This window comes from Canis lupus, chromosome 10 (genome assembly GCF_048164855.1).
Source record: "Canis lupus baileyi chromosome 10, mCanLup2.hap1, whole genome shotgun sequence".
NCBI lineage: Eukaryota > Metazoa > Chordata > Mammalia > Carnivora > Canidae > Canis > Canis lupus.
The window spans coordinates 12,798,971-12,824,357 of record NC_132847.1 but is presented as its reverse complement, the minus strand read 5'-3'; the positions used below and the strand labels follow the sequence as shown (position 1 = coordinate 12,824,357).

General features: G+C 36.1%; 1 protein-coding gene across 11 annotated transcripts in view; it reads left to right on the top strand.

Moving 5' to 3' along the window:
- Nucleotides 1-25,387, top strand: part of LOC140641224 (palmitoyltransferase ZDHHC2-like) — a 464,956-nt gene that overhangs the window by 287,464 nt on the left and 152,105 nt on the right. For 9 of the 11 annotated variants that reach the window (XM_072840733.1, XM_072840731.1, XM_072840737.1 and 6 more), the window contains one exon: nucleotides 23,078-23,121. The exons of 1 other annotated variant lie outside the window; for it this stretch is intronic. Coding sequence is in view for 8 of the 10 variants with exons in the window: in XM_072840731.1 (XP_072696832.1) it covers nucleotides 23,078-23,121 (44 nt within the window). In the remaining 2 variants the exon portion in view is untranslated. Of the gene's footprint in view, nucleotides 1-16,609; nucleotides 16,815-23,077; nucleotides 23,122-25,387 lie in introns of all 11 variants that reach the window. One more of the 11 variants, XM_072840735.1, reaches the window with a different exon arrangement.

Here is a 25,387-nt window from a genome sequence, read left to right as displayed (position 1 = left end):
TCACTCATATATGGAATTAAAGAAATAGAAAACAGATTTTAAAAATTATCAAGGACGTGAGGGTTATCGCTATGTGAAAAACATTGCTTAATTAGCCCTGTTTTATATATGGGAAGTTATGTGTTAAATACCTATTATCTAGTTCTACATGAAATTCTTCATGTAATTATTCCCATTTTTTTTAACACAAAAATATCTCTATCTGTAGTGAGTTTTCTTCTTCTCTTAAGCTAAGACAAATCACCTTTAAACCACACAAAACCTATGATCGTTCATCCTTCTATCCACCCATCCATCTGTGTTTCTAAAAATATCTTAAACTTCATAAATATGTGAAAAAATAATGGTAATGTATCATTTTCTGTTATTTAAATACTTTTAGATGCACTAAGTCCCCTTTTATATCAGAAGAGATGTGTCTCCATAAGCATTATAGGTAGTGATATCAAATGATCTATCAAGTTAAATATGTGTGAATTATATATATAATAATTGTTTATTATGTATTCATATGTATTCCTCATAAATTAAAAAGTATTATGTACATATATTTTTATTATATACATATATAAAAGAAGAAGAGAATGCTGCAAAATTATTTATTTTCTTAAAAAAGGTAACATAAACTGAGAAACTGCTAGATCCTTGGGACTTTCAACAGGTCCAATATGTAAAATTGCTTGCTGTAATATAAACTCCAAACTTCAGTTTCCCAAAGTAAACCAATTTGTGTTATGTGGACTCTTTCACTCTGTCTATTAATAAATTCAATAGATGTTGTTAAAAATACTAGCCTCTTTATGACATCTTTTAAAGTTCTCTCATTGCATTCCAAATATCCTTCTTTAATAACCTTCTACTGTATTCAATTTATCCCATTCATGAGCTCAAACTGATGCTTGATTTTGATATAAATGATGTGAAATTTATTAGATACTTAAGTAACAGATTTGTCAATTTGTAGGTTGAAATTATAGAATGAATTTTTCTAATAGTTTTGGCTAATTCACTGTTGAATTTCAAGTTATTGGGATTAATATCTACTTTTTCTACTGCAGTTATACATTTGTCTGGACTCCTGCTTCTGCTCCTGTTTTCAGTTTTCTCACTATCCTCGAAAGAACATAAGAATTTTAATGTAGTTTTCTGTAATTAGATAAATATTTTACAAAAATCTGTGAAACTGACTTCTGAATTATTGAAATTTCTCGATATTGCAGAAATTGAGTGTCTTGTTCCTGAAAAAACTACAATTGCCTTGAATTAAGCTGGGTATGATATCAGTGAGGTGAAACATAGTTCTTAAAATGTAGGCTTCATCTGTAAGATGAGAGAAGACAAAGAATGTCCTATATTTAGGATGAACAAGTATAGTGTTATAAATAATGAACGATTCTTTTGAGTGATTAATCTTTGTTGAATGTCAGTCCTAACACTGCTAAGTAAGTAGAGTTTTTTTTTTTTTATTAGCAAAGCTTTTATCCTTGACTTAAAAGAATAGGCATTTATTGCCATTTTGTTTAGACTTTTCATTTTGGCTTTTAGGTAACTTGACATGCTGTTGACTCACAAAGGTGGAAGAGGCCCACAAAAGCTATATTTTACTGAGTCATACTAGTCATCTAATTGGTGGTTGGTCCAAAATTGTACATTTGACATGAGCAAGGCAAGTTAGCTTTCCTTTCTCATAGTAGATGTGTATGAGTGTGTCTGTGATATATATATTATATGCATGTGTGCATACTTTTGAGTTGATATATAGACATATATATATATCAAACATATATATACATATATCAAACATACTTTTTGAGTTGAAATCTATCCTCTGTATACCATTAGAGATGTGTCTTGATAAGCATTACAGATAAAGATAACAAATGATGCATCCAGTTAAATATATATAAATAATATAAATAGAATTATTTAGATTATGTAATAAATTTAAAATCTAACTATAAATTTGTAATTATTTAAATTTAAATTTAATCACATTATAAGTATATCTTTACATGTAAACACGGAATATATGTGTACGTATATATACATATATATTATATACATATTGTATATATTTTATGAATCACCACACACGCAAATACATATACAGAGGAGGGAAGGAAACAGAGTCAGCCTCTTTGTGTAATGGTATCTGTAATAATCTCAGAAGCTTAGAGAGATATTTTCTATCACCTGGCATGGTGTGCAGCAGAAACCAGTCTGTAGGAAGAAGTACAATAGGAGACATGAGAAGTAAATCTCTGCTTGTGTGTCTCTAGCAATATTTAGATTCACATTTGTGGAATCCTGAGGCTCTGCTACTTTCCCTTCCATGCCTGACAGCCATTAAATCCTGGGAGATAGTCTTATAACCTTTCTACAGACCTTTCCCTTTTTGTATGAGCTCTCTCTACATAAAATCAAAGAGTCTGGCTAACATATTGGAGAGGAAAAACAATGCTGAAAGGACAAGAAACCAGTTTTCTTAAGATGCCTTATCTATTTACCTGCTGCAGAATGCTGCTGCAAAAGAGAATAAAGTGCATTTTGAATTTAGAGAGAAAGGTTTTATGTGTTTGGCTTTGCGTGAAAACAAATTTAAAGATGTTTGACTTCTGTGAAAATGTTTTCGTCAAAGATGCTTCTGATGGGCCTCAGAGATAACTAACTGTTGGGGATCATTGCTCTCTGATAGGCTCAGAAAAATCCATCGCATTGTTGTTCCCATAGGTTTATGGGCAGAGGGTTTGTTTCCAGTTTTTCTTCTTAATCTGCCTTTCTATAAATATGGAATGAACACTTTGGAAACTTTACTTTGACAGAGATAGAACATCAGAGTTTTTTAAACTAGTCTTTAATACTTATTATGTATATATAGATAACCCTGTGAAAAATGCCCTGACCAAAATTATTAAGAAATTAGGACCTCGATAAGGAATCTGCAGATTTGATTCACTTTGACTTGTGATTTGATTTCTCAAAACGTTCAGAAAAGATGTAGTAGTAATTGACCTTCCAGATATGTAAATTCCATATTGCCAATGGTGAATACATAAAATATTCTGTAATGCCGAACAGAAAAAAAAATGTTTATTTCATTATAAACCAATTAGACCTACCCAGGGAAAGAGTAACCAGAAAATGATCTGAGTGAACTAGAAAAAATTGCCCTAACTTTCAGTGATCATATGATCGTATAGTGTAAATTTGATGTCTGCTTCCTTTATGATTTTTCGTTATCTTACCCTTTCCAGACCATTCTCTCCAAGCATGGCACAATTGATGAATATGTATAAACGAGCTGACTCTTCTTTTTACTACTGACACTATTTGTGTTTTTCAACCAATTGACAAGCAAACAATTTAATTCAACAATATTTATCAAACACTTAGTATATGCCAAGAATTGTGCTTGGCACCAGGAACCTAGAATGGAATAAGACCCATAATTTCCAGGAAGAGATAGACACGAAGGCTGCTAATCACAATAGTTACAAGAGCTCTTACTGAGGCATGACAAAGGGTCCTAAGAGAATACAAAGGAGGGAAATGTACTTGAGGCACGAGGTTCATGTGCAGCTTTCTGGAGGAGGTAGCACTTAATAGGGAAGTGGTGTTGGTTAAATGGGCAAGGAAAGACCACTTTATATATTCTAGATCTCACCTCAGAAGCAAAGTCACAAAAGAGAGTATTCCTGGAACTGCAAGCAGTTTTGTGTGGTTAGAAGAGATGGTGTCTGTATGGCAAGGAGAGGAAATGAGACTAAGACAATTTGAAGTGCCTCATGAATTCTTGGTTTCATCCTGAAGATGTGGGGAGTCATTGAAAGATTTTATGTTGTGGAAAGACATGATAACATTGGATTTTCTAGGCTAGACATTTTTGTTATTGAAGTATAAAAAAATAGACACACAAGTATATGTACCAAAAGATCATAACTCAGTAAATTACTTCAAAGTGAACTCTACACAGGTCAAGAAATTAAAACTCTAGTGGCCTATTAGATGCTCTTCTCATCCTCCCATAATCTTACTCCCCTCCCTAAAGGTAACCACTATTTTTTAAAAGATTTTATTTATTTATTCATGAGAAACACAGAGAGAGGCAGAGACATAGGCAGAGGGAGAAGCAGGTTCCCTGCGGGGAGCCTGATGGAGGACTCAATCCCAGGACCCTGGGATCACATCCTGAGCTAAGGGCAGAAGCTCAACTACTGAGCTACTCAGGTGCCCCTGTAACCACTATTTTAACTTCAAATACTATACATTTTAAAAACTTTATACAAATGTGATCATCTACTATGCATCTTTCTGTGTGAATTTTTTTGCTCAATTTTTTTCCTTGTTAGATTTATCCAATTTGTGTGCTAGCTATGGTTCATCAACTTTATTTCTATAAAGTATTCCATTATATGGTGACTTTACATAGTCTACCACAATTTATTTAACCTTTCAACTGCCGATAAACATTAAGCATTTTTCTAGTCTGGAGCTGTTATATAGGATGCTGTTATGAACATTATTGTACATAACTTCCACATCATATAAATCTATTTCTGCTTGCTACAAATCCAGAAGTGGGATTATTGTATCATGTTCAAGGTTAGTGCAATATGTCAAACAGATTTTAATGTGATTATACCCATTTACATTTATACTTTCGTTAACAGTGGATGAGCTTCCAGCTGTTCGATGACCTTGCCATTCTAATATTGTTTGGTGTGTGCTTTTTAGATTTTAACCCTGCTGGTGGTTATACAGTGATATCCTGTAAGTTTTAGTTTGCATTTCCTTAATCAATATCAGAGCTGAGTAACTTTTAAATGTTTTTGGGTCACTTGGGTCTCTTCTTTTATGAAGTGCTGCTTAAAATTTTTTGCCCCCTTAAAGAATTGCTTTTTTAGTTAATGAAGGGTCTTTATTATTTCTTTAATATGAGCCCCATTGTCAGTTATATGTCTTGCAAGTATAATCTTCCATTTGCTTTTTAACTTTCTGTGTTCTTTTGATAAAAAAGTTATGAATGTTAATGCAGTCTAATTTATTTATATTTATTTAATAAAATAATTTAATAATAAATTATTAATAATTATCAATCATTAATAATTATAAAATAATATAATTTATATTATTTATATATATTTTATTTATATTTTTTGTGTTAGATCATTTTTTTCTGGTTAATGAATCATCCCATGATGCAAAGTCATATTTATTTTCACTCTGGCATTCTTATTTTTTAGCCATTTGAGGTTGGTATTTGTGTATGTTGTCAAATAGGAAATGTATTTTTTGTTATTTATTTATCTAGTTTGTTAGTTAATTTACCAAGCACCACTTATAGAAAATATTGCTTTTTTCATCACTGCTCTATAGTAAAAATTTTGTCAAAATCAAGGGCACATTCCTATGTAATTCTAGTTCTGGATGATCTTAGTTCCATTGGCTTTTTTGTCTTTTCTTGCACCAATACATACCCCATTAGTTACCATAGTTTTATAACAATTCCTGGTATGTTAAGTTTTTCCATACTTTGTTCCTGGCAAATTTTGGCCCTTTGTATATCTATGTTAATTTTGGGATCAGCTTGACAAGTTCCACAAAAATGCTACTTAGGTTTTTATTGGGATAATATTGAGAAATTTGGAAAGACTTTCAATCCATGAATGTAAAATTTTTCCTTTTTTTACTCAGATATTCTTTAATTTTTCCCAATAAAGTTTTACATTTTCCTGGTGTAAGGGGTTTTGCATATGCTTTGCCAGATGTGCTCTTTAGAATTTTATGTTTTTTTGATGCTATTACAAATGGTATTTTTTAAATATTTATTTATTTATTTTTTTAAGAGAGAGAGAGTACATGAGTTGGGGGAGGGAACGGGGAGAATCTTTAAGCAGACTTTCTGCTGAGCCAGGAGCTGATGGGGGATTTAATTCAAGGACCTGTGAGGTCGTGACCTGAGCTGAAACCAAGAGTCAGACACTAAACCAACTGAGCCACCTAGGCACCCCACAAATGGTGTTATTTTTAAAGTTTTATTTCCTAAGTTTTGTTCTGACATAGATAAATGTAATTATTATTTATATTAATTTTTATATCTATGTGTCCTCCTCAAATAATGACTATACTGTATATTTCCCTGTAAGCCTAGCTTTAGCTGTATACCACAAATTTCAATGCTATCTTTCCAGTGTCATTCAATTCAAAATATTTTGTGATTTCCATTTTGGTTTCTTCTCTGACTAATGGACTATTTAGTAGTTGACAACTCAGTATTTGATGTCAATAATATATGACTATTTTCCATTACTGATTGATATTGATTTGTAGCTGAATTACCCTATGGTAAGAGAACATGCTTTATATAATTATATATATGTGAAAGTTTTGAAACTTGTATAGTGGCTCATAATTTTTAATGTATGATATCCTAGGCCTTCCCTCAACCAAGTTTTCTCCATTAGATTTTCTAATCAGTGTAAGCTAGCTCTCCATTTCATTGCAGTCTGATTATTTTTGACATGATGCCATATCCACTTATTTCTGGTATTTACCACAACTTAGTGTGTGTGTGTTCTCCAGTTTCAAGGACTATGCCCATTTCTTTCAGTACTTCTTTCTGTGTCAATCATAGGACATCAAATATATACAGGCACTGAAACAATATTTGATGAATTAATGAATCTGTGTATTGGTAGTGGTTGAATCTGTAGATAGAGGTGCAACAGGCTAGGTAGAGGATGTGGCTGCATAGAGATAGGAATGATTTGAGGGTTAAAAGTAAATTTGGACAGTACCATGGCATGCTCACTGAAGAAGAAGAAAATTTCACAAGGCAGCAATCAATAACCAACCGTCAAAAATTACAGAGATGTTAAGAACCATAAGACCTGAAGTATGTCTGTTTGATGTAGGAAGAATATACCGATAACCAGGGTAAAAAATAGATGAAGTAATGGAGATGCTGGACTTCAGCAGGTTTAAAATGGTTGCAATCTAGCTCATTTAGATTCTTTCTGAAAGTGAGTATAGAATCTTTTCTTTTCATTCATATACCATATGTAGGCATTGATTAAATTTTATGGGTAGGAAAAAAACTTGGCTTAACTTTTCTTTTTGCCAAAGGTAAGGACTGAAGCCTACCATTGTACATCCAAAACAGAACATTATGCCTTAGTCTCATTCCATTCTGTTTCCTCTGACACCACTTGGTATACACAGGTCATATGCTCCCAGAGAAAACACAAGGGCAGAGGAGCAACCAAAGGCAAAGCCAGCCCCATGAGATGGCGCTGGTAGTTTGCTGGGAGCATCATTTACTCTGTTGGCTAGTGTAGTGTCTGAATTTTTTCACATTATTTTGTAATATGTCCCTTAACAGCTTATAACTTTGGAGGAGATGAATGTGCTGATTTCATAATATACCGATGGGGTTCGGTTTATCTAAATATGAATGGTTGGCCAGATGAGGTGGCCAGTTCAGGAAATAACTCACAACTTGAATGAGAAGATAAAAAGAGTATGTTGTGATGTCATACCAGGCCAAAAAGCAAAACGAGAAAGAACATGACAACCAGGTGGCAACACAGTATTACTGAGTCATTATGTTTATTTTTCAAAAGGGAAGCTTCAGGATTCAGAGAGTGTATAGTAACTTGCCTTAGAGCTCTAGCACCTAAGTGACAGTCCCAGGATCAGCCCATTCATGCGTGGATGTCCAGAGATTGTCTCTCATCCCTGGCATCATCTGCCAGATTAGGAGGCTCAAGTACAGAGAGGTTTTCACCACCTCAACAGGTAGAATGACAAGATAAACCTGGGTATGTACCTAAGTTTGTCTCTTTCTGCAATTTGTGTACTCCCTCCTCCATCTGCTTTGAGAAACTGCATTTACACTCTCATTTATGGGAGCTCCTAATTCAAATTAATATATGGAAAGCTCTGGGAAATTGGGGAAGAAAACCTGTTTACTTGTCCTCAACTTGGCTTTCCTGCTGTGTCCCAAATTTACCTGAAAACATCATGACTCTTTTACTTGTAAAATATATTAACTTTGTGCCAGTTTCATGTGCTATGGAATGCATTGTGAAATGGCGCTCCATGGCAGATATGTCACAATTGACCAAGAGGTATTTAATGAAACAACAAAGAAAAATTTCTCCCAGCCTTTCCATAAAAGCTTTAGCACTGGTGGTTGAATCAATATGCACCTTTAACTGTTGAGTGGTGTGGGTAAGAATATTTCTCAGATGTTTCCCACTTTGTCTGATTGAAGCCATCTACTCCTGAGGCTACAAACCTAATGAATGGTTACAATTGCCTACTTTTTAAATAATATTTTATTTTATTTTTTATTATTTTTTAATTTTTTTATTGGTGTTCAATTTGCCAACATATAGCATAACACCCAGTGCTCATCCCATCAAGTGCCCCGCTCAGTGCCCGTCACCTAGTCACCCCCACCCCCCATCCACCTCCCTTTCTACCACCCCTTGTTCATTTCCCAGAGTTAGGATTCTCTGAACAAGCCAATAACCAGGGAGGAAATTGAAGCAGTCATCAAAAACCTCCCAAGACACAAAAGTCCAGGGCCAGATGGCTTCCCTGGGGAATTCTATCAAATGTTTAAAGAAGAAACCGTACCTATTCTACTAAAGCTGTTTGGAAAGATAGAAAGAGATGGAATACTTCCAAACTCGTTCTATGAGGCCAGCATCACCTTAATTCCAAAACCAGACGAAGGCTCCACCAAAAAGGAGAATTATAGACCAATATCCCTGATGAACATGAATGTAAAAATTCTCAACAAGATACTAGCCAATAGGATCCAACAATACATTAAGAAGATTATTTACCATGACCAAGTGGGATTTATCCCTGGGATGCAAGGCTGGTTCAACACCTGTAAAGCAATCAATGTGATTGATCATATCAGCAGGAGAAAAACCAAGAACCATATGATCCTCTCAATAGATGCATAGAAAGCATTTGACAAAATACAGCATCCATTCCTGATCAAAACTCTTCAGAGTGTAGGGATAGAGGGAACATTCCTCGACATCTTAAAAGCCATCTATGAAAAGCCCACAGCAAATATCATTCTCAATGGGGAAACACTGGGAGCCTTTCCCCTAAGATCAGGAACAAGACAGGGATGTCCACTCTCACCACTGCTATTCAACATAGTACTAGAAGTCCTAGCCTCAGCAATCAAGCAACAAAAAGAAATAAAAGACATTCAAACTGGCAAAGAAGTCAAACTCTTCCTCTTCGCAGATGATGTGATACTATACATAGAAAACCCAAAAGACTCTACCCCAAGATTGCTAAATAATATTTTAAAGGACCAGAGGAGGGAGACTATGAAACTATTTTTGGTATCTGAAATTCATGTGTATCGCCTGAAAAGAGCTAGAGGTGGAGCTGAGATTAGCATTCTATTCTCATTCCTGGCTTGGATATCAAGCGGAATTATGTAGCGTTGTGGAGTCTTTGACAGCGAATCTGACTTTTAAAAATTTCACAGGGTGGGTGAAAGGGATTTGACTTTTAAAAACAGATGACCAGGGGGATTTGATTGTTGTTGTGGGAAAGTGTTGTTATTTCCAGAGTCCCTGCAAATAATCTGTTCCTTAAATTACCTAAAAACAATTTAAATGCAATCTGATAATGTGATGAAGTGGTTGGTGAGCTATGGCTAACTCCTACTTAAATCCAATTAAGTTTTGAACATGATCTGGGTAAAATATTGCCTAGCTTTGTGAAAATGGGAGAGGCAACATACTCTTAGATAATTTTTGCCTAAAATTGTTTAGTAAGATTGTGCATTACATTAAGACTAAAACTGTGTTTAAGAAAGGCAAACATTGAGTATGCTGTCAGGTAGCAGAAGCAATAGATGTTGAAAGTTTGTAGTAGCTGGCCTAAGCAGTTTAGTAGTTAAAATTATCTACTTGATTATTGAATTCCAATTGAGTACTGAGTGTATGGATTTGTATCCAGCCATAATAGGATTTGCCTAACACTTAGCCTAAATACCATTAAGCATATTTTACTTTTCCTAATTTTTATTCTTATGTGTATGTTTGCATTTTCCCACTATACAAATGTTAAAATTCATCACATGAATCATTTTTGAGGAAGTCAAATTTTTAACTACATTTTTTAAGGGGAAATAAAACCTTTATATAGAGAGTTTTATTGAAAATATTCCCAAAGATAAAATATACATCAAAAGAGCAAGATAAAAGAAATGAAAGTTTGTTTGTATTTATGATTAGTAGATTTTCTACTAAACAAACTAAAGTTTGTTTCCCAAGGCTAAGAATTTATAAGGAAGCAAAAAAAATCAGCAAACCAAAAGTTCAGAATTTTAAAAATTACTTTTCTAGAGAGCATTATTGGGGGTGGTATTATGGACAATGGGGTGGCTAGAATTTATTGTGAGCATGATTGATATGGAGTTTGGCAAATGAAAAATGATTTGCAATAGTTTGAGTTTGAGATTTGGAGTTGCAGATTTCATAGCTGAACTGAGAGCAGGTGAAGAAGTGGAAATATTTGGTTTGTTTTTATGTTGTCCCTAAGGACAACCATAACCATCAGGGTAGCTCATGAACAATGTTTGCACTAAAAGTATGGATAGGGAAGTGAATGTATTTCAACTCTTGTACTTCCTTTTGCATAGATACTATAGATGGCATTTCTTCTCCTGATAATTTTATGCAATTTTTAAAGAAATAATTAAAAATGGCAAAGGGTAAATTATTATTGCTTGGTTCCAAAGAGCAAACAAACCTTTAAACAAGCCAAATAGATGAGATCACTTTTCATGTGGCTCTGGAGTATGAAACAAAGCCTTTACTGTTCAATTCTGACTTTTTAAACAGATTTTCAGGGCAATGTAAGCCTTGTTTGTGCATAGATGAGTGATAGCATTATTCTTTGGTAGTAAAGCAACTTGCCAATAGATTTGAGCATGACTTTGCATCTAGGTGGCTCATTAGACTGTAGAAATAGAAGGAAAACATTGTTTCATGGATATTGCAATATAAAAAAATTAGAATATAACAGAATATGAACTTGGGCAAACTATTGATAGATTCAATTATTTTCATAAATGTGTGGGGAAATATATTTTTTCAGTATAATCATATTTGTTTTTTTTTTTTTATTTATTTATTTATTTATTTATTTATTTATTTTATTTTTTATTTATTTTTTTTTATTGGTGTTCAATTTACTAACATACAGAATAACACCCAGTGCCCGTCACCCATTCACTCCCACCCCCCGCCCTCCTCCCCTTCTACCACCCCTAGTTCGTTTCCCAGAGTTAGCAGTCTTTACGTTCTGTCTCCCTTTCTGATATTTCCCACACATTTCTTCTCCCTTCCCTTATTTTCCCTTTCACTATTATTTATATTCCCCAAATGAATGAGAACATATAATGTTTGTCCTTCTCCGACTGACTTACTTCACTCAGCATAATACCCTCCAGTTCCATCCACGTTGATGCAAATGGTGGGTATTTGTCATTTCTAATAGCTGAGTAATATTCCATTGTATACATAAACCACATCTTCTTTATCCATTCATCTTTCGTTGGACACCGAGGCTCCTTCCACAGTTTGGCTATAGTGGCCATTGCTGCTAGAAACATCGGGGTGCAGGTGTCCCGGCGTTTCATTGCATTTGTATCTTTGGGGTAAATCCCCAACAGTGCAATTGCTGGGTCGTAGGGCAGGTCTATTTTTAACTGTTTGAGGAACCTCCACACAGTTTTCCAGAGTGGCTGCACCAGTTCACATTCCCACCAACAGTGTAAGAGGGTTCCCTTTTCTCCGCATCCTCTCCAACATTTGTTGTTTCCTGCCTTGTTAATTTTCCCCATTCTCACTGGTGTGAGGTGGTATCTCATTGTAGTTTTGATTTGTATTTCCCTGATGGCAAGTGATGCAGAGCATTTTCTCATATGCATGTTGGCCATGTCTATGTCTTCCTCTGTGAGATTTCTGTTCATGTCTTTTGCCCATTTCATGATTGGATTGTTTGTTTCTTTGGTGTTGAGTTTAATAAGTTCTTTATAGATCTTGGAAACTAGCCCTTTATCTGATATGTCATTTGCAAATATCTTCTCCCATTCTGTAGGTTGTCTTTGAGTTTTGTTGACTGTATCCTTTGCTGTGCAAAAGCTTCTTATCTTGATGAAGTCCCAATAGTTCATTTTTGCTTTTGTTTCTTTTGCCTTCGTGGATGTATCTTGCAAGAAGTTACTATGGCCGAGTTCAAAAAGGGTGTTGCCTGTGTTCTTCTCTAGGATTTTGATGGAATCTTGTCTCACATTTAGATCTTTCATCCATTTTGAGTTTATCTTTGTGTATGGTGAAAGAGAGTGGTCTAGTTTCATTCTTCTGCATGTGGATGTCCAATTTTCCCAGCACCATTTATTGAAGAGACTGTCTTTCTTCCAATGGATAGTCTTTCCTCCTTTATCGAATATTAGTTGCCCATAAAGTTCAGGGTCCAATTCTGGATTCTCTATTCTGTTCCACTGATCTATGTGTCTGTTTTGGTGCCAGTACCACACTGTCTTGATGACCACAGCTTTGTAGTACAACCTGAAATCTGGCATTGTGATGCCCCCAGCTATGGTTTTCTTTTTTAAAATTCCCCTGGCTATTCGGGGTCTTTTCTGATTCCACACAAATCTTAAAATAATTTGTTCTAACTCTCTGAAGAAAGTCCATGGTATTTTGATAGGGATTGCATTAAACGTGTATATTGCCCTGGGTAACATTGACATTTTCACAATATTAATTCTGCCAATCCATGAGCATGGAATATTTTTCCATCTCTTTGTGTCTTCCTCAATTTCTTTCAGAAGTGTTCTATAGTTTTGAGGGTATAGATCCTTTACATCTTTGGTGAGGTTTATTCCTAGGTATCTTATGCTTTTGGGTGCAATTGTAAATGGGATTGACTCCTTAATTTCTCTTTCTTCAGTCTCATTGTTAGTGTATAGAAATGCCACTGACTTCTGGGCATTGATTTTGTATCCTGCCACGCTACCGAATTGCTGTATGAGTTCTAGCAATCTTGGGGTGGAGACTTTTGGGTTTTCTATGTAGAGTATCATGTCATCGGCGAAGAGGGAGAGTTTGACTTCTTCTTTGCCAATTTGAATGCCTTTAATGTCTTTTTGTTCAGTATAATCATATTTGAAAGTTAATCATAAACCACAGAAATTCTTCTTTTGGCTTTTCATATATTTTATCTACTCTTTTAGCTCCAGTTTCATGTCCACACAAATACTCATTAGTCAATATGTCTAGCTGTGCTCTCCCTTGAAAACATTACATATATTGGCTTCTTCATTAACAAATTAGATTACAAAAAAAAAATACAAAAAAATTTAAAAAAAAACAAATTAGATTACAAAATACAATAAGATTACATTATTAGCTTTTGATCATTTGCAGCATTATAGCTCTTGTTACTGTGCCAGGACTTGCAATGTTTACTATTGTGTGCATTCCTTTATAAAGGAATCCTGCCAGAAGGAAATATAGCCTAGTTATGACAAGTGAGAAAGCAAGTACTAAAAAATAGGTAACCTTCCTCCAAATCTGTAACTAGTAATTGTTAGAAGTGGGTTTCAAATTTAGCTCTGATAGAGTGTCATGCTATTTCTACTATACTTTTTTCTTCTCTGTAACATTATTCAAATCTGTAGGAATCAGTCATTTCATTAATTTGTAGCAAGTCAATATTTAGTAACAATGCACTTAATTTTGGAGCACCTGGGTGGTTCAGTTGGTTAAGTGTCTGCCTTTGGCGAAGGTCATGATCCCAGGGCCCTGGGATCAAATCCAGAATCTGATTCCCTACTCAGCAGGGAGGCTGCTTCTCCCTCTCCCTCTACAGCTCTCCTGAGCTCTTGCTCTCTCTCTCTCAAAAAATAAATAAAATCTTAAAAAAAAAAAAACAAAAACAAACCAGTGCATTTAATTGTAATGTTATGGTAGCCATAAAATATCAGAAATAAAAATTAGGAACATGACTTATTTATTTTGTTTGAGATTGTATAACTGAAACCTATCTTATGACAATTGAAGACTAAGGGATATTTGTATCAATAAGGCAATATGGAAATAATATAAATGCTGTTTGCCTCTGCCTTAGCTTTAGGATAGGCCAGCCCTGCTCACTAATACCATTTTGTAGTCTAGGAACTGCATGCCCATCTGTAGCTCTAAGAACCTGCTTTTTTCCCTATCAGTGACCACTTTCACTTGCCTCGAACTTTTATGAAAACTGGACTCCTCCTTGGCTGAGTTCCAAGGTCAGTGGTAGGTGCTAGATGGACAAAAGAGACATTAGCTCATTATCTTGAAGTTTATTCTCTAGAGGGGGATGCAGATTTTAAATATACCAATGTTTGTGTGTGTGTATGTGTATATACGCATATATATGTGTTCTTTATACACGCACATATATGGATGTATATGTGTACATACATGTATATATACACGTGCATGTATATATTTTAAAGAATTATTTATTTGAGAGAAAGAGTGCACAAGCAGTGGGGGAGGAGCACAAGGAAAGGAGAGGAGGTGCAAATTCTCCACTGAGTGGGAACCGCCTAGGGCTCAATCTCACGACCCTGAGATCGTGATCTGACCCAAAACCAAGAGTTGTACGCTTAACCAACAGCCATCTGGGGCCCTGCACACATTTATATATTTGTATAGAAGTGTTCATAAGTGCTCTACAGCTAGAATGATATAGTTCCATAAGAGAGAATAAAAGGTGGGAATACAATTTAAATGGGATGGTTGTGTCTGTCATCACTTTGAAATATTTGGGGTGAAACCTAAAAAGGAGCAGGAATTAACCCAGTGAAATAGAAGGGGAAAGGTCTGTCCCCTTCAAAGGCAATGGAAGAAACTGGTGTGTCTAGAGCATGATGAACATGTCAGAAACTCATGACGTGATATTGGAAGGGTCAGCTGGTCTAGATCGTATGCTGGTCTCAGCTCCTTAAAACATTTGAGATTTAGGTATAAGTAGACCAGAATGGCATTGAAACAAGAGGCTTTTGCAATGATCTAATTTCATTTTTTAAATGCTTTTTAATTTTTTAAAAAAATTCCAGTTAATTAATATACAGTGTTATATTAGTTTCAGGTGTACAATATAGTGATTCAATAATTCTGTAGAACCCCCGGTGCTCATCACAAGCACCCTCTTTAATCCCTATCATCTATTTTCCCCATTTCCCCACCCACCTCTCCTCTGGCCACCATCAATTCTCTACAGTTAAAGAGTCTGTTTCTGGGTTTGCCTCTTTCTTTTTTTCTGTCCTATGCTCATTTTTTTTCCCTAAATTTTACATATGAGTAAGATCATACAGTATTTGTCTTTCTCTGACAGATTTTTTTCACTTAGCATTATACTCCCTAGATCTATCCACTTTGTTGCAAATGGCAAGATTTCATTTTTTTTTTTTAATGGATAAAGAAGATGTAGTATATATCTGGGTGGCTCAGTTGGTTAAGTGTCCAACTCTTGATTTCAGCTCAGGTCATGGTCTCAGGGTTATGTGATCAAGCCCCACATCAGTCTCCATGCTGGGTGTGGAGCCTGCCTAAGGTTCTCTCTCTCCCTCTCCCCTGCGCCCCTCACCCACTTAAGCTCACACTCTCTCTCTCAAAACAAACAAACAAACAAAAACACCAAAACAAGCAAAAAATAAATAATAAAAGAACACTCTAGCTGCTGCATAGGAGATGGATCATAGGAAATCTAATGGGGACCTCAGGTACGAGGCTGTTGTGTTGTGTAGACTAAAGGTATTGCTGCTCTCAATGAAGGAGGCAGTAATGGTGTTAGAGAGACAGAGGTAGATGGATTCAAGACACATTGCTGGTAGATAGGATGTAAGAAATGGGTCAAGTCTTACTCGTAGGTTTCTGAATTGACTGACCAGTAACTGGAAGCATCATTTAAGCCTGTTTGGGTTTGCTATAGAGGAGGTGGTTTAGTTGGAATCATCTACAAATCAATTTTGGACTCTTTCAGCAGGAGAGACTTGTGGAATACCAAAGTGGCTATCCCAATCAGGCAGTCAGAAATGCATACCTCAGGTCTGTAGCAGAGATGTACCTGTGGGGATCATCAGGTTATAGGTGGTAGTTTAAGCCAAGGAAAAATAAAATCAACTATGGAGGAAGTAGAGGAAAAAAAGAAAAGAGGCCCAAGGCCTAAGCCTTGAGAAACCCCAGATTTTAGTGGTTAACACAGAGGGAGATCTAGAAGTGTCAAGTGATGCAGAAGGAAAAAAAAATGGAGATTCTACTTTCATAGAAACCATATATATTGAGAAGGAAAAAAAAATCGGTAAATGTGTCAAAGCTTCTATAAATTCGAGGTAAGAAAAGAACTGAAAGGTGTACCTGGGATTTGACAATATAGAAATCATTGTCTGCAAGTGGCAGTGAAGAGTAGTGGACTTTATTCTCCCTGCATAGCAAGGGCAGTCAGAGCCCATCTAAGGTTGTGTAAGATAGTGGCTTGATGAAATAATCATCTTTCTTCTCTACAGTCCTCATCATCTGGGCTTTGTCTTCAGACCAGATTCCAGGGTGCCATACTTCCAGGTGTCAGACCAAGACACAGTGGTGCCAAAGGAAAGAGACAATGTCTGCTTCTTTGAGAACACCTTGCCCAGGATCTGGACCCAGGCTTAGCACTCAGCTTGCATTGGCGAAAATTATATCACAAATCTACACTTAGGCCAATTGTCAAGGGTAAGGTAATGACTGAGACTGGCTTATAAAATTTAGGATCCATGCCTTGGGACTGCAGATTGTTCTAGACTTCTCAGAAATGTCAGGATCATAGTGGATCCATGAACAACATGACAGTTCTATAAAGAAGGAGAGAGGGCATACAGATAGACAGGGAAGCAACCACCAGTGTCTCCTATACAAGAGTACGAGGAGGAAACCAGTGTTTTCCTTGACTTGAAATATTCTATCACATTTGAATATTCTCCAAATGGGATAGTGTCATATTTTTCAAATATACAGTATACTTTTGGGTGATTAAATGAAGTGGATAAATTACATCACCACCTACCCACCCTTGTCCTTTCTGTTACCTCTAGCTCCTGTCTTCCCAAGCTCCTGGATTTGCAATGTCTTATTACCTTCTCGATTTTCTTCTATATCTGAACTTACCAAGCCAGTATTCTCATCCTCTCTGTAGGGAGGTATTGAGGTACTTGAAGGTGTTCATTTGGCTTAATAGGGTACCTCTCTCAGATATGTTTGAAGTTTAAGAGCCATTTGTAATATTGGTAGGACAAAATAAGAAGGAAGAGGAAGGGGAGGAGAATTATGGTAGAAATTGTAGGTCATAAAACAGACTGATGGTGGAGATATTTTGAGTAAAAGATATCTCTTTTCTTCTGCAAATAATTTACACAGGCCCCGATTTTGCTTAAAATCATGGCTTTCATATGTAGCAAAGGTTACTCTTAGCCCACAACAAATAAATGCTTTGCAATTATAGAACAGTTAGCTCTGATAAGGTGAAAGCAATTTGTAAAGCTTTGTCACAATATTAAAGTCTCTAGCCTAGTATTCTGTCCATTGTAGTTCAGTTAATATGACTACATAAAACCTACACATGTAGGTAAGTCGCTGTTCTTTTTTGCTGCCATTCATTTGTACCCAATCAATATATGCTGAATTCTTTGTGTGGGCACATTTCCGTTCAATTAAATGGGAAAATAAGCATAGCATATTTCTCACCTCAGAGGCTACCCTAGTTCCCGCTTGACAGGCCATGAAAAATACACATTTTAATTGTATTGTTCTTTGTCACAGACATTGATTGTGAATTGTGTTTGTTTTAAAAGATTTTGGGCACTCCCGGTGGCTCAGCGGTTTAGCGCCGCCTTCCGCCCAGGTCGTGATCCTGGAGACCGGGATCAAGCCCCATGTCAGGCTCCCTGCATGGAGCCTGCTTCTCTCTCTGCCTGCCTCTCTCTCTCTCTCTCTCTCTCTCTTTCTCTCTGCCTCTCATGAATAAATAAATAAAATCTTAAAAATAAAATATAAAAAATAATTTAAAAGATTGTATGTATTTATTTATTTATTTATTTATTTGAGAAAGACAGCAAATAAGAGCAAGAGAGCATGCACACAAGCAAGAGGGAAGGGCAGAGGAAGAGGGAGAAGCAGACTCCCTGCTGAGTACGGAGCTCAATGAATGCAGGACTCGATTCCAGAACACTGAGATCATGACCTGAGCGGAAGGCAGACACTTCACTGACTGAGCCACCCAGGTGCCCATGAATTGTGTTTTTAGCTTTGATTTGCTGAGTTTCCTTTTCTTTTTAAGATTTTATTTATTTATTCATGAGAGACAGAGAGAGAGAGAGAGAGAGAGAGAGAGACAGGCAGAGGGAGAAGCAGGCTCCATGCAGGGAACCTGAAGTGGGATTCGATCCTGGGTCTCCAGGATCACGTCCTGGGCCGAAGGCGGCGCTAAACCACTGAACCACCCGGGCTGCCCCTAGTTTCTACCTTCCAATAGAAAGAGGAATATGTTAACATTATCGGAGGACATTAAGTCTCTATATTTTAAACAAATGAACTTGTGTTGCTAGCCTTCTCATTACAGATTCCACATAGTACAGGTTAATCTCTCCCATTTGAGTTGATCACATTCTTACCTCCAAAGTTACCTGGAGCACAGTAGTGATGTTTGGCCAATGTTATAAAATAAATTAACTAGAGATAAATAATGTTATGTAACTGTGGTTTTGTAATTTGTTTCAAGAGTAGGATGTTCCAGCCTATCAGCATTATTTGGTAATAATGACTGGATTTATGATTTTTGCCTTGTTTCCATGGAGTATGAGGTTAGGGATAGGATAGTATTATGTATTTGCCAAAACTTTGGAATTTACTGAGTGTCAGAGGTTTGTTTGTTTGTTTGTTTTTGTTTTTTTACACTAATGAGATGATTCTTCAGGATGGGTTCAAGTCATCCAAGGCAACAACCATACACTTAGAGCTTTGGATCTGTCAGTTCACCCAGGCCCTGATTTGGGGGGAAGAGAGAGGGGCTGAAGATTGGGTTATAAAAACTCAAACAATTAAAATTTGGAGGGCTTCTAGGTTGCAGAACACATCAACATGCTGGTATGGCGACATGCCTGAAAGACTGTGGCTGCTCTGTACCACCTTTGACACCCCCGTACCTTGCACTATGCATCACTTCCATTTGGATGTTCCTGAGTTGTATCTTTCTTTCTTTTTTTTAAAAGATTTTATTTATTTATTTGAGAGAGAGAGAGAGAGAGACCAGAGAGCACAAGCAGGGAGGGAGGGGAGAGAGGCAGAGGGAGAGGAGGAAGCAGACTCTTCACAGGGAACCTGACATGGGCTCCATCCTAGGACCCCGAGATCATGACCTGAGCCGAAGGCAGATGCTTAACTGACTGAGCCACCCAAGTGCCCAGAATTGTATCCTTTATAATAAACCTGGAATAGTAAATATGGTACTTCTCCGAGTTCTGTAAGTTGTACTAGCAAATTATGGAACCTGAATGGAGAGGGTCATGAGAACCTCTAAACTTGTAGTCAGCAAAACAGAAATGCAAGTAGATTGAGTACCCTAATTTACAGCTAGTATGTTAGGGCAGTCTTATGGGACTGTACCTGTAACCTGTGGGATCTGTGCTGGCTCTGAATAGTTAGAGTTCGAATTGAATTGTTGGACATCTACCTGGTGTTGAATTAGAAAACTGGTTGTTGATGTTGGAAAACACATCACAGATGGTCACATAACATGAATGTGCCTAGACTATGCCTTCATGACCAGCTCACCACAACAGACCCTCTCTCCACTATGAAAAAAATATCACACTTCTTGAGGTTAAGGTGTTTTATACACACATAGGTGGTGCTTCTGTACTGGAAGAGACAAGGTGTGTACTATAGGGCCCAGGACTGAGAGAACAGAGAGGCTATGTCTGTGACCATGGATGCCTTGTGATGCATATTTCTCTTGTTGCCGTTGCACTGCTTGTAATGAAGCTCTTCCATGAAGAGAACATGATTTAGTACTGTGAATCTTTTTAGTAGTTGAACACAAGGTGATGAATGCTTTGTTAATACAAATACAGATGCTTCCAGTAACATTCTTAGTCATTTCAGCAGACTAGTAGATGAAGGAATTCAAGCTTTGTGGGTTGTATTAGATTGATTGGTTGATGAGGGAGAGAGAGAGAGAGAGAGGATGTGAGTGCATGCATACACAAGCGAGGTATGGACAAAGGGAGAGGGAGAAAATCCCACACAGACTCTGCACTGAGCAAGATAACCACCTGAGCCCAAACCAAGAGTGAGATGCTTAATGGACTGCATCCCCCAGGTGCCCCAAAGGAATTCAAGTTTTTTAGAATCTATCCTCGGGGCACCTGAGTTACTTAGTGGTTGAGTGTCTGCCTTTGACTCAGAGTGTGATCCTGGGGTCCTGGGAATTAGTCCTGCATTGAGCTCCCCATGGGGAGCTTGTTTCTCCCTCTGCCTATGTCTCTGCCTCTCTCTGTGTCCCTCATGAAGAAATAAATAAAATCTTTAAAAAAATTTAAAAAATTTAGAAATCCATCCTATCAAGGGAAATATTGGCATAAGTAGCTACAATGTATTCATTATTTTAATCTTATATATTTCCCAAAGTGAAAAAGGCAGTACGCCTGTGAGAATTTCCCTAAAATATTGAGTTCTTTTTTAAACCAAAATGTAAAACTTATAAAACGAATGGTGAATAAAAATTTTAGTGTAGATTGTAGCAGTTGAGCACACACTGCATTATTTTAAGCTAGTCATTTTATTTATTAATCTTTCTGAAAGCACTTTTAAAAAGGAATACATGGAGGGTGGTCACTGCTAAGTATATTTGTCTATTCATTTCATATACTATTTGATTTACAAAGAAAATTTAAGTAATCCTATAAATTCTACATGGAGTTTAGTGAGAATATTTATTTATCACATTCATTCATCTTGTACAATTCTTATAAATTATAAAATTTACATTTGATTGATTATTTTAGAATTTTTGCAAGTAAATCTAACTTTACCACAATACTTTTAGCCTATCATGGATAGATCTTTCAAAAATAAATGCAAACAACATCTGTATGCTTAAATGACTAATAGAAGGGAATATTAATATCTTGGAATTTAAAAATATTACAATCAAAAACAGATGAAGCTTTATGATATTTAAAAATAGTGACAAAGTGAATGATAAGTGCATCATTTGCTAATAATGAAATAATGTTGACTATAAGCAGTGTCATATAGTGATTAGTTTTCAGGTATCTCTTTCAAAAAATTAAGAAATTCAGTTCACGCTGCTAATTAAGAATTAAAGGGGTGTTTTCAATACTACATGTCAACACAACTGTCTCCTTCAAATTACATTGTCTATCGACCAGACAGTCTGTGCATGGCAGATAAACCCAAGCAATCACTTTGCAATAAGCAGTTTTATATTTTCAGACATTCTGTGGGCATCATCTGCTTTTTGACAGACAGCCATCCTCCTCCATAATCACCCACACATGGTGAGGAATGAAGCCAAAGCATCAAGTTCTTATTACAAACTGGAATAAGGAGTTCCAAATAAAGCACTATATTAAAAGAAGCAAAAAGGGGAGGGGTGATATGGCCATTTCCCTATTCTTGGATTCCTTCTCACACTGGCTATTATTTATCTAATATCAGTCTTTCAGAATGATTTATTTGAATGTGTTTTTCTGAGTCATAGATTACCTAGGAAATAGGGTTTCATATTTTCTTTGTGAAAACTTACACTTCCTATTTCCTTCCTCTGTAATTTGTCAATGGAAAGTTCTGAAATTATTTTGGTATATGACATATGTGACAACCTTAAAGGACTTGATAACTAACTTAAGATCATCAGTATAAAAATATCTGCTTTTATACCACAGAGTGCAGGGACCAATGAATTAAATGATTTAGTTTAGGTTATTTTGACAGTTAGAAATAGAGGGCAAATGAACTATGAATTCTAGAGTAGAATTCATATTTCCCTCTATGTTTGAATTTTGATGATTTGAGTTAGAATAATTATTCTATTATCTCTTGGCTGGATGAATGTGGGCTAGGTAAATAGATGCTGAGAGCATTTGTAAAGTGAGGATAATAGTCACCTCTCTTGTGTGTATCTTCTAAGATTACTGTATGGATAAACGCATGCAATGTAGAGTCTTCATGGAGTCATTCTTCATGTTCCTGGCATTGTTCACCTTTTACTCTTAATCTTTTCTTTTTTAAGAGGAGGAAGGGGTAAAGGGAGAGGGAGAGAATCCCAAGAAGGCTCCCCCCATCAGTGTGAAGCAGTGTGAAGCCAGACACGGGGGTCCATCTTATGACCCTGAGATCATGATCTGAGCCGAAATCAGGAGTTGGTTGCCTGACCAACTGAGCCACCCAGGCAACCTATTTTTTTACACTTATCTGTGGAAGAAGGCCTTATCTTCTTTGAATTATGATTTTTACACAATTGTTTTACCGCAATATCAGTGTTGAATTTTAAGCTCTTTTGGTGTGGAAACTACATATTACTAATGTTGTATCTTCAACAATAACAGAGGGCTTCCTGTCCAACAGTAATGATAAAAAATATCCTAAATATCATATTAGGAGCATATTCACAGCCATTCACCAATTTATTAGAAGGCAGTCATCTCTCATTCTCTCTCAGACACACACACACACACACACACACACACACACACACCTGTCTATCTGACATAAGAATTCGGAACTGTGACTTTCTAATGTGAAATAATTAGGAAAATTGAAACCTGGACTTCTTCTCCATCCTCAAGCATACATGTCCAGAGGCAAGCTTGGAGATAGGTTTCACCAAGAGTGATTGTGATTTCTAGAGTCATTTCATTGAACTTTTGCTAAAAGTAAAAATTAATGAAAATGCCTGTGTTTTTTTCTGTGTGTTTCAGGGTTTGGGGAGGGACAGTGGAATACTTCTAGAAAATCTTTTCAGGTAAGAAACACAAGAAAGGTGGTGCTCTTGTAACAAAGTGCCCTGTATAGAGAGCAGGAGCCCCATATTCACACCAAGGTGTAGCTCATTGGTCCAATTTTCTAAAAGTCACTCACTCTGCTGGAAGATCTGTGATTACATGTCAGCTCCAAATAGAGAGCCCCAAGTTCTCCCTGGAAATCCTTAGTGTAAGTTTTCACAAAGAAAATATGAAACCCTATTTCCTAGGTAATCTATGTCATCTTTAAAGAGATGGAGCCCTTTGACTACCAGGCTGTTAAAAAGAGTCACCCTTAAGGATACAAGTTTAGTTAAAGTAAAAAAATATAAAATAAAATAAAAAGGAAAAAGATATTGCCAGTACACAATAATGATAAAACTCAGGACAAAAATTATTATTAATAGTAAGAAGGGCATTTCATAATGACAAAAGAACTTATTCATCAGAAAGATATACATAAGCATATACTGACTTAAAAATTCAATTTCCAAATATGTGAGGCAGAAATTGACAAACTGGAAAAAGAAATACACTCATGACTATAGGGGGTAATATCAACAGTATTCTTTCAATAACTGAGAAGTAATCAGAAAAGCTGTAAGGATATAAAAGACTAACAATAACGTTAATTGATGACCGTTACGACGTTTAGAAAACATGTCATCGCAGAACTCAGAAAAGTCACTATGCTAATGGCTAAGGTTTTTTACTGAAGTGATACTGTTATATAATATCCAAAATTCTTGAAGTAAACCAACATTGATGGGCCAGGGCCCTCCAAACCAGTGTAGTGTACAGTTCATTAATACTCTAAAGTTGCCTACACCTGAGCCTGCCCTTGGGATCTACCTTTTATAGACAGTGAGTGGTTTCTCTGTCTTACCTAACCCTGTGGCTAAATTAAGGAGATTGTCTGACGTTATTAAAGATGAAGCTGATTTCTGAAGAGAAGTTAGTAAGGACAAAACGATTTTAACGTGGAGTTTGTCTAAGGAATGTTCTAGGCTGTATGTTGCATCTGTGGAATGTTTCCAGGACACCATCCAACTATGAATGTAAAACAGCCTTATTAGACCTGTAGATGCTCCTTATAGATTCAAGAAGCTGTTCTCCAAGATCCATCTACCTCTCCTGAGGTTCTTGTTTGACAGGCTGAATTTGTAAAAGCTCAATGTTGCATTTTCCAAAAAAGCAGACCTCTTACTAAAAATATGTATAACTAAACTGCAAATATATTAAAATATAGGTTATAAAAACGAGGAGAATTGGTTGTTTTAAACTTAGAGAATTTAATATTTATTTTGTGAAAGGGTAAACAAAGTAGCAATGTTTGTTTGACCTCAAATGGTGTAATGAAACCTTTCTAATTTTCTCCCAAAAGACACCCATACCTTGTACAATACCTAACTTTGATTTATGTTAAATGTTGGTAACACAAGAACTAAAATTGTTTGAAAATGGAAAATGTTCTTACAATTAACATTATTTAAAATGTCCTTGATTATGTTCCATCAGATTTTTAACTTCTAGGGTTCTTATAAATTCTTAGAAGAGGGTATTATGCTGAGTGAAATAAGTCAATCGGAGAAGGACAAACATTATATGGTCTCATTCATTTGGGGAATGTAAAAATAGTGAAAGGGAATAAAGGGGAAAGGAGAAAAAGTGAGTGGGAAATATCAGAAAGGGAGACAGAACATGAGAGACTCCTAACTTTGGGAAGCGAACTAGGGGTGGTGGAAGGGGAGGTGGGTGGAGGGTGGGGGTGACTGGGTGATGGGCACTGACGGGGGCACTTGATGGGATGAGCACTGGATGTTATTCTATATGTTGGCAAATTGAACACCAATAAAAAATAAATTTATAGAAAGAAGAAAAAAAAAGAAGTCTCTATATCCTTGAAGGATTTTTAAAATTTCTTTTTTTTTAAACAGTAGCAGTATATTCCAGTTGCGATTATATGCTAATATAAACAAATTCTCCTGTCAAAAGTTATTTTGGAATTCATTGCTTGAAAAAGTGTTTGCCAGACCTGAGAAGCCCTGTATCTTTTGCTTTGTACATGAGTCTTGGTAATATGTATTTAAAACAAAAATAGGTTCTTTCTATCACTTTCACTCCTCACCCACTCTCTTATTTCTCATGCTTTCTCTTTTTTATGTTTAGCACAACTCCTTTCAAAAGATGGGCCTCTATTTTTAAGAGTGCTTTTTTTTTTTTTTTTTTTTTTTTTTCCATTTTCTTTACTAAGCATCTTCCCCAGAC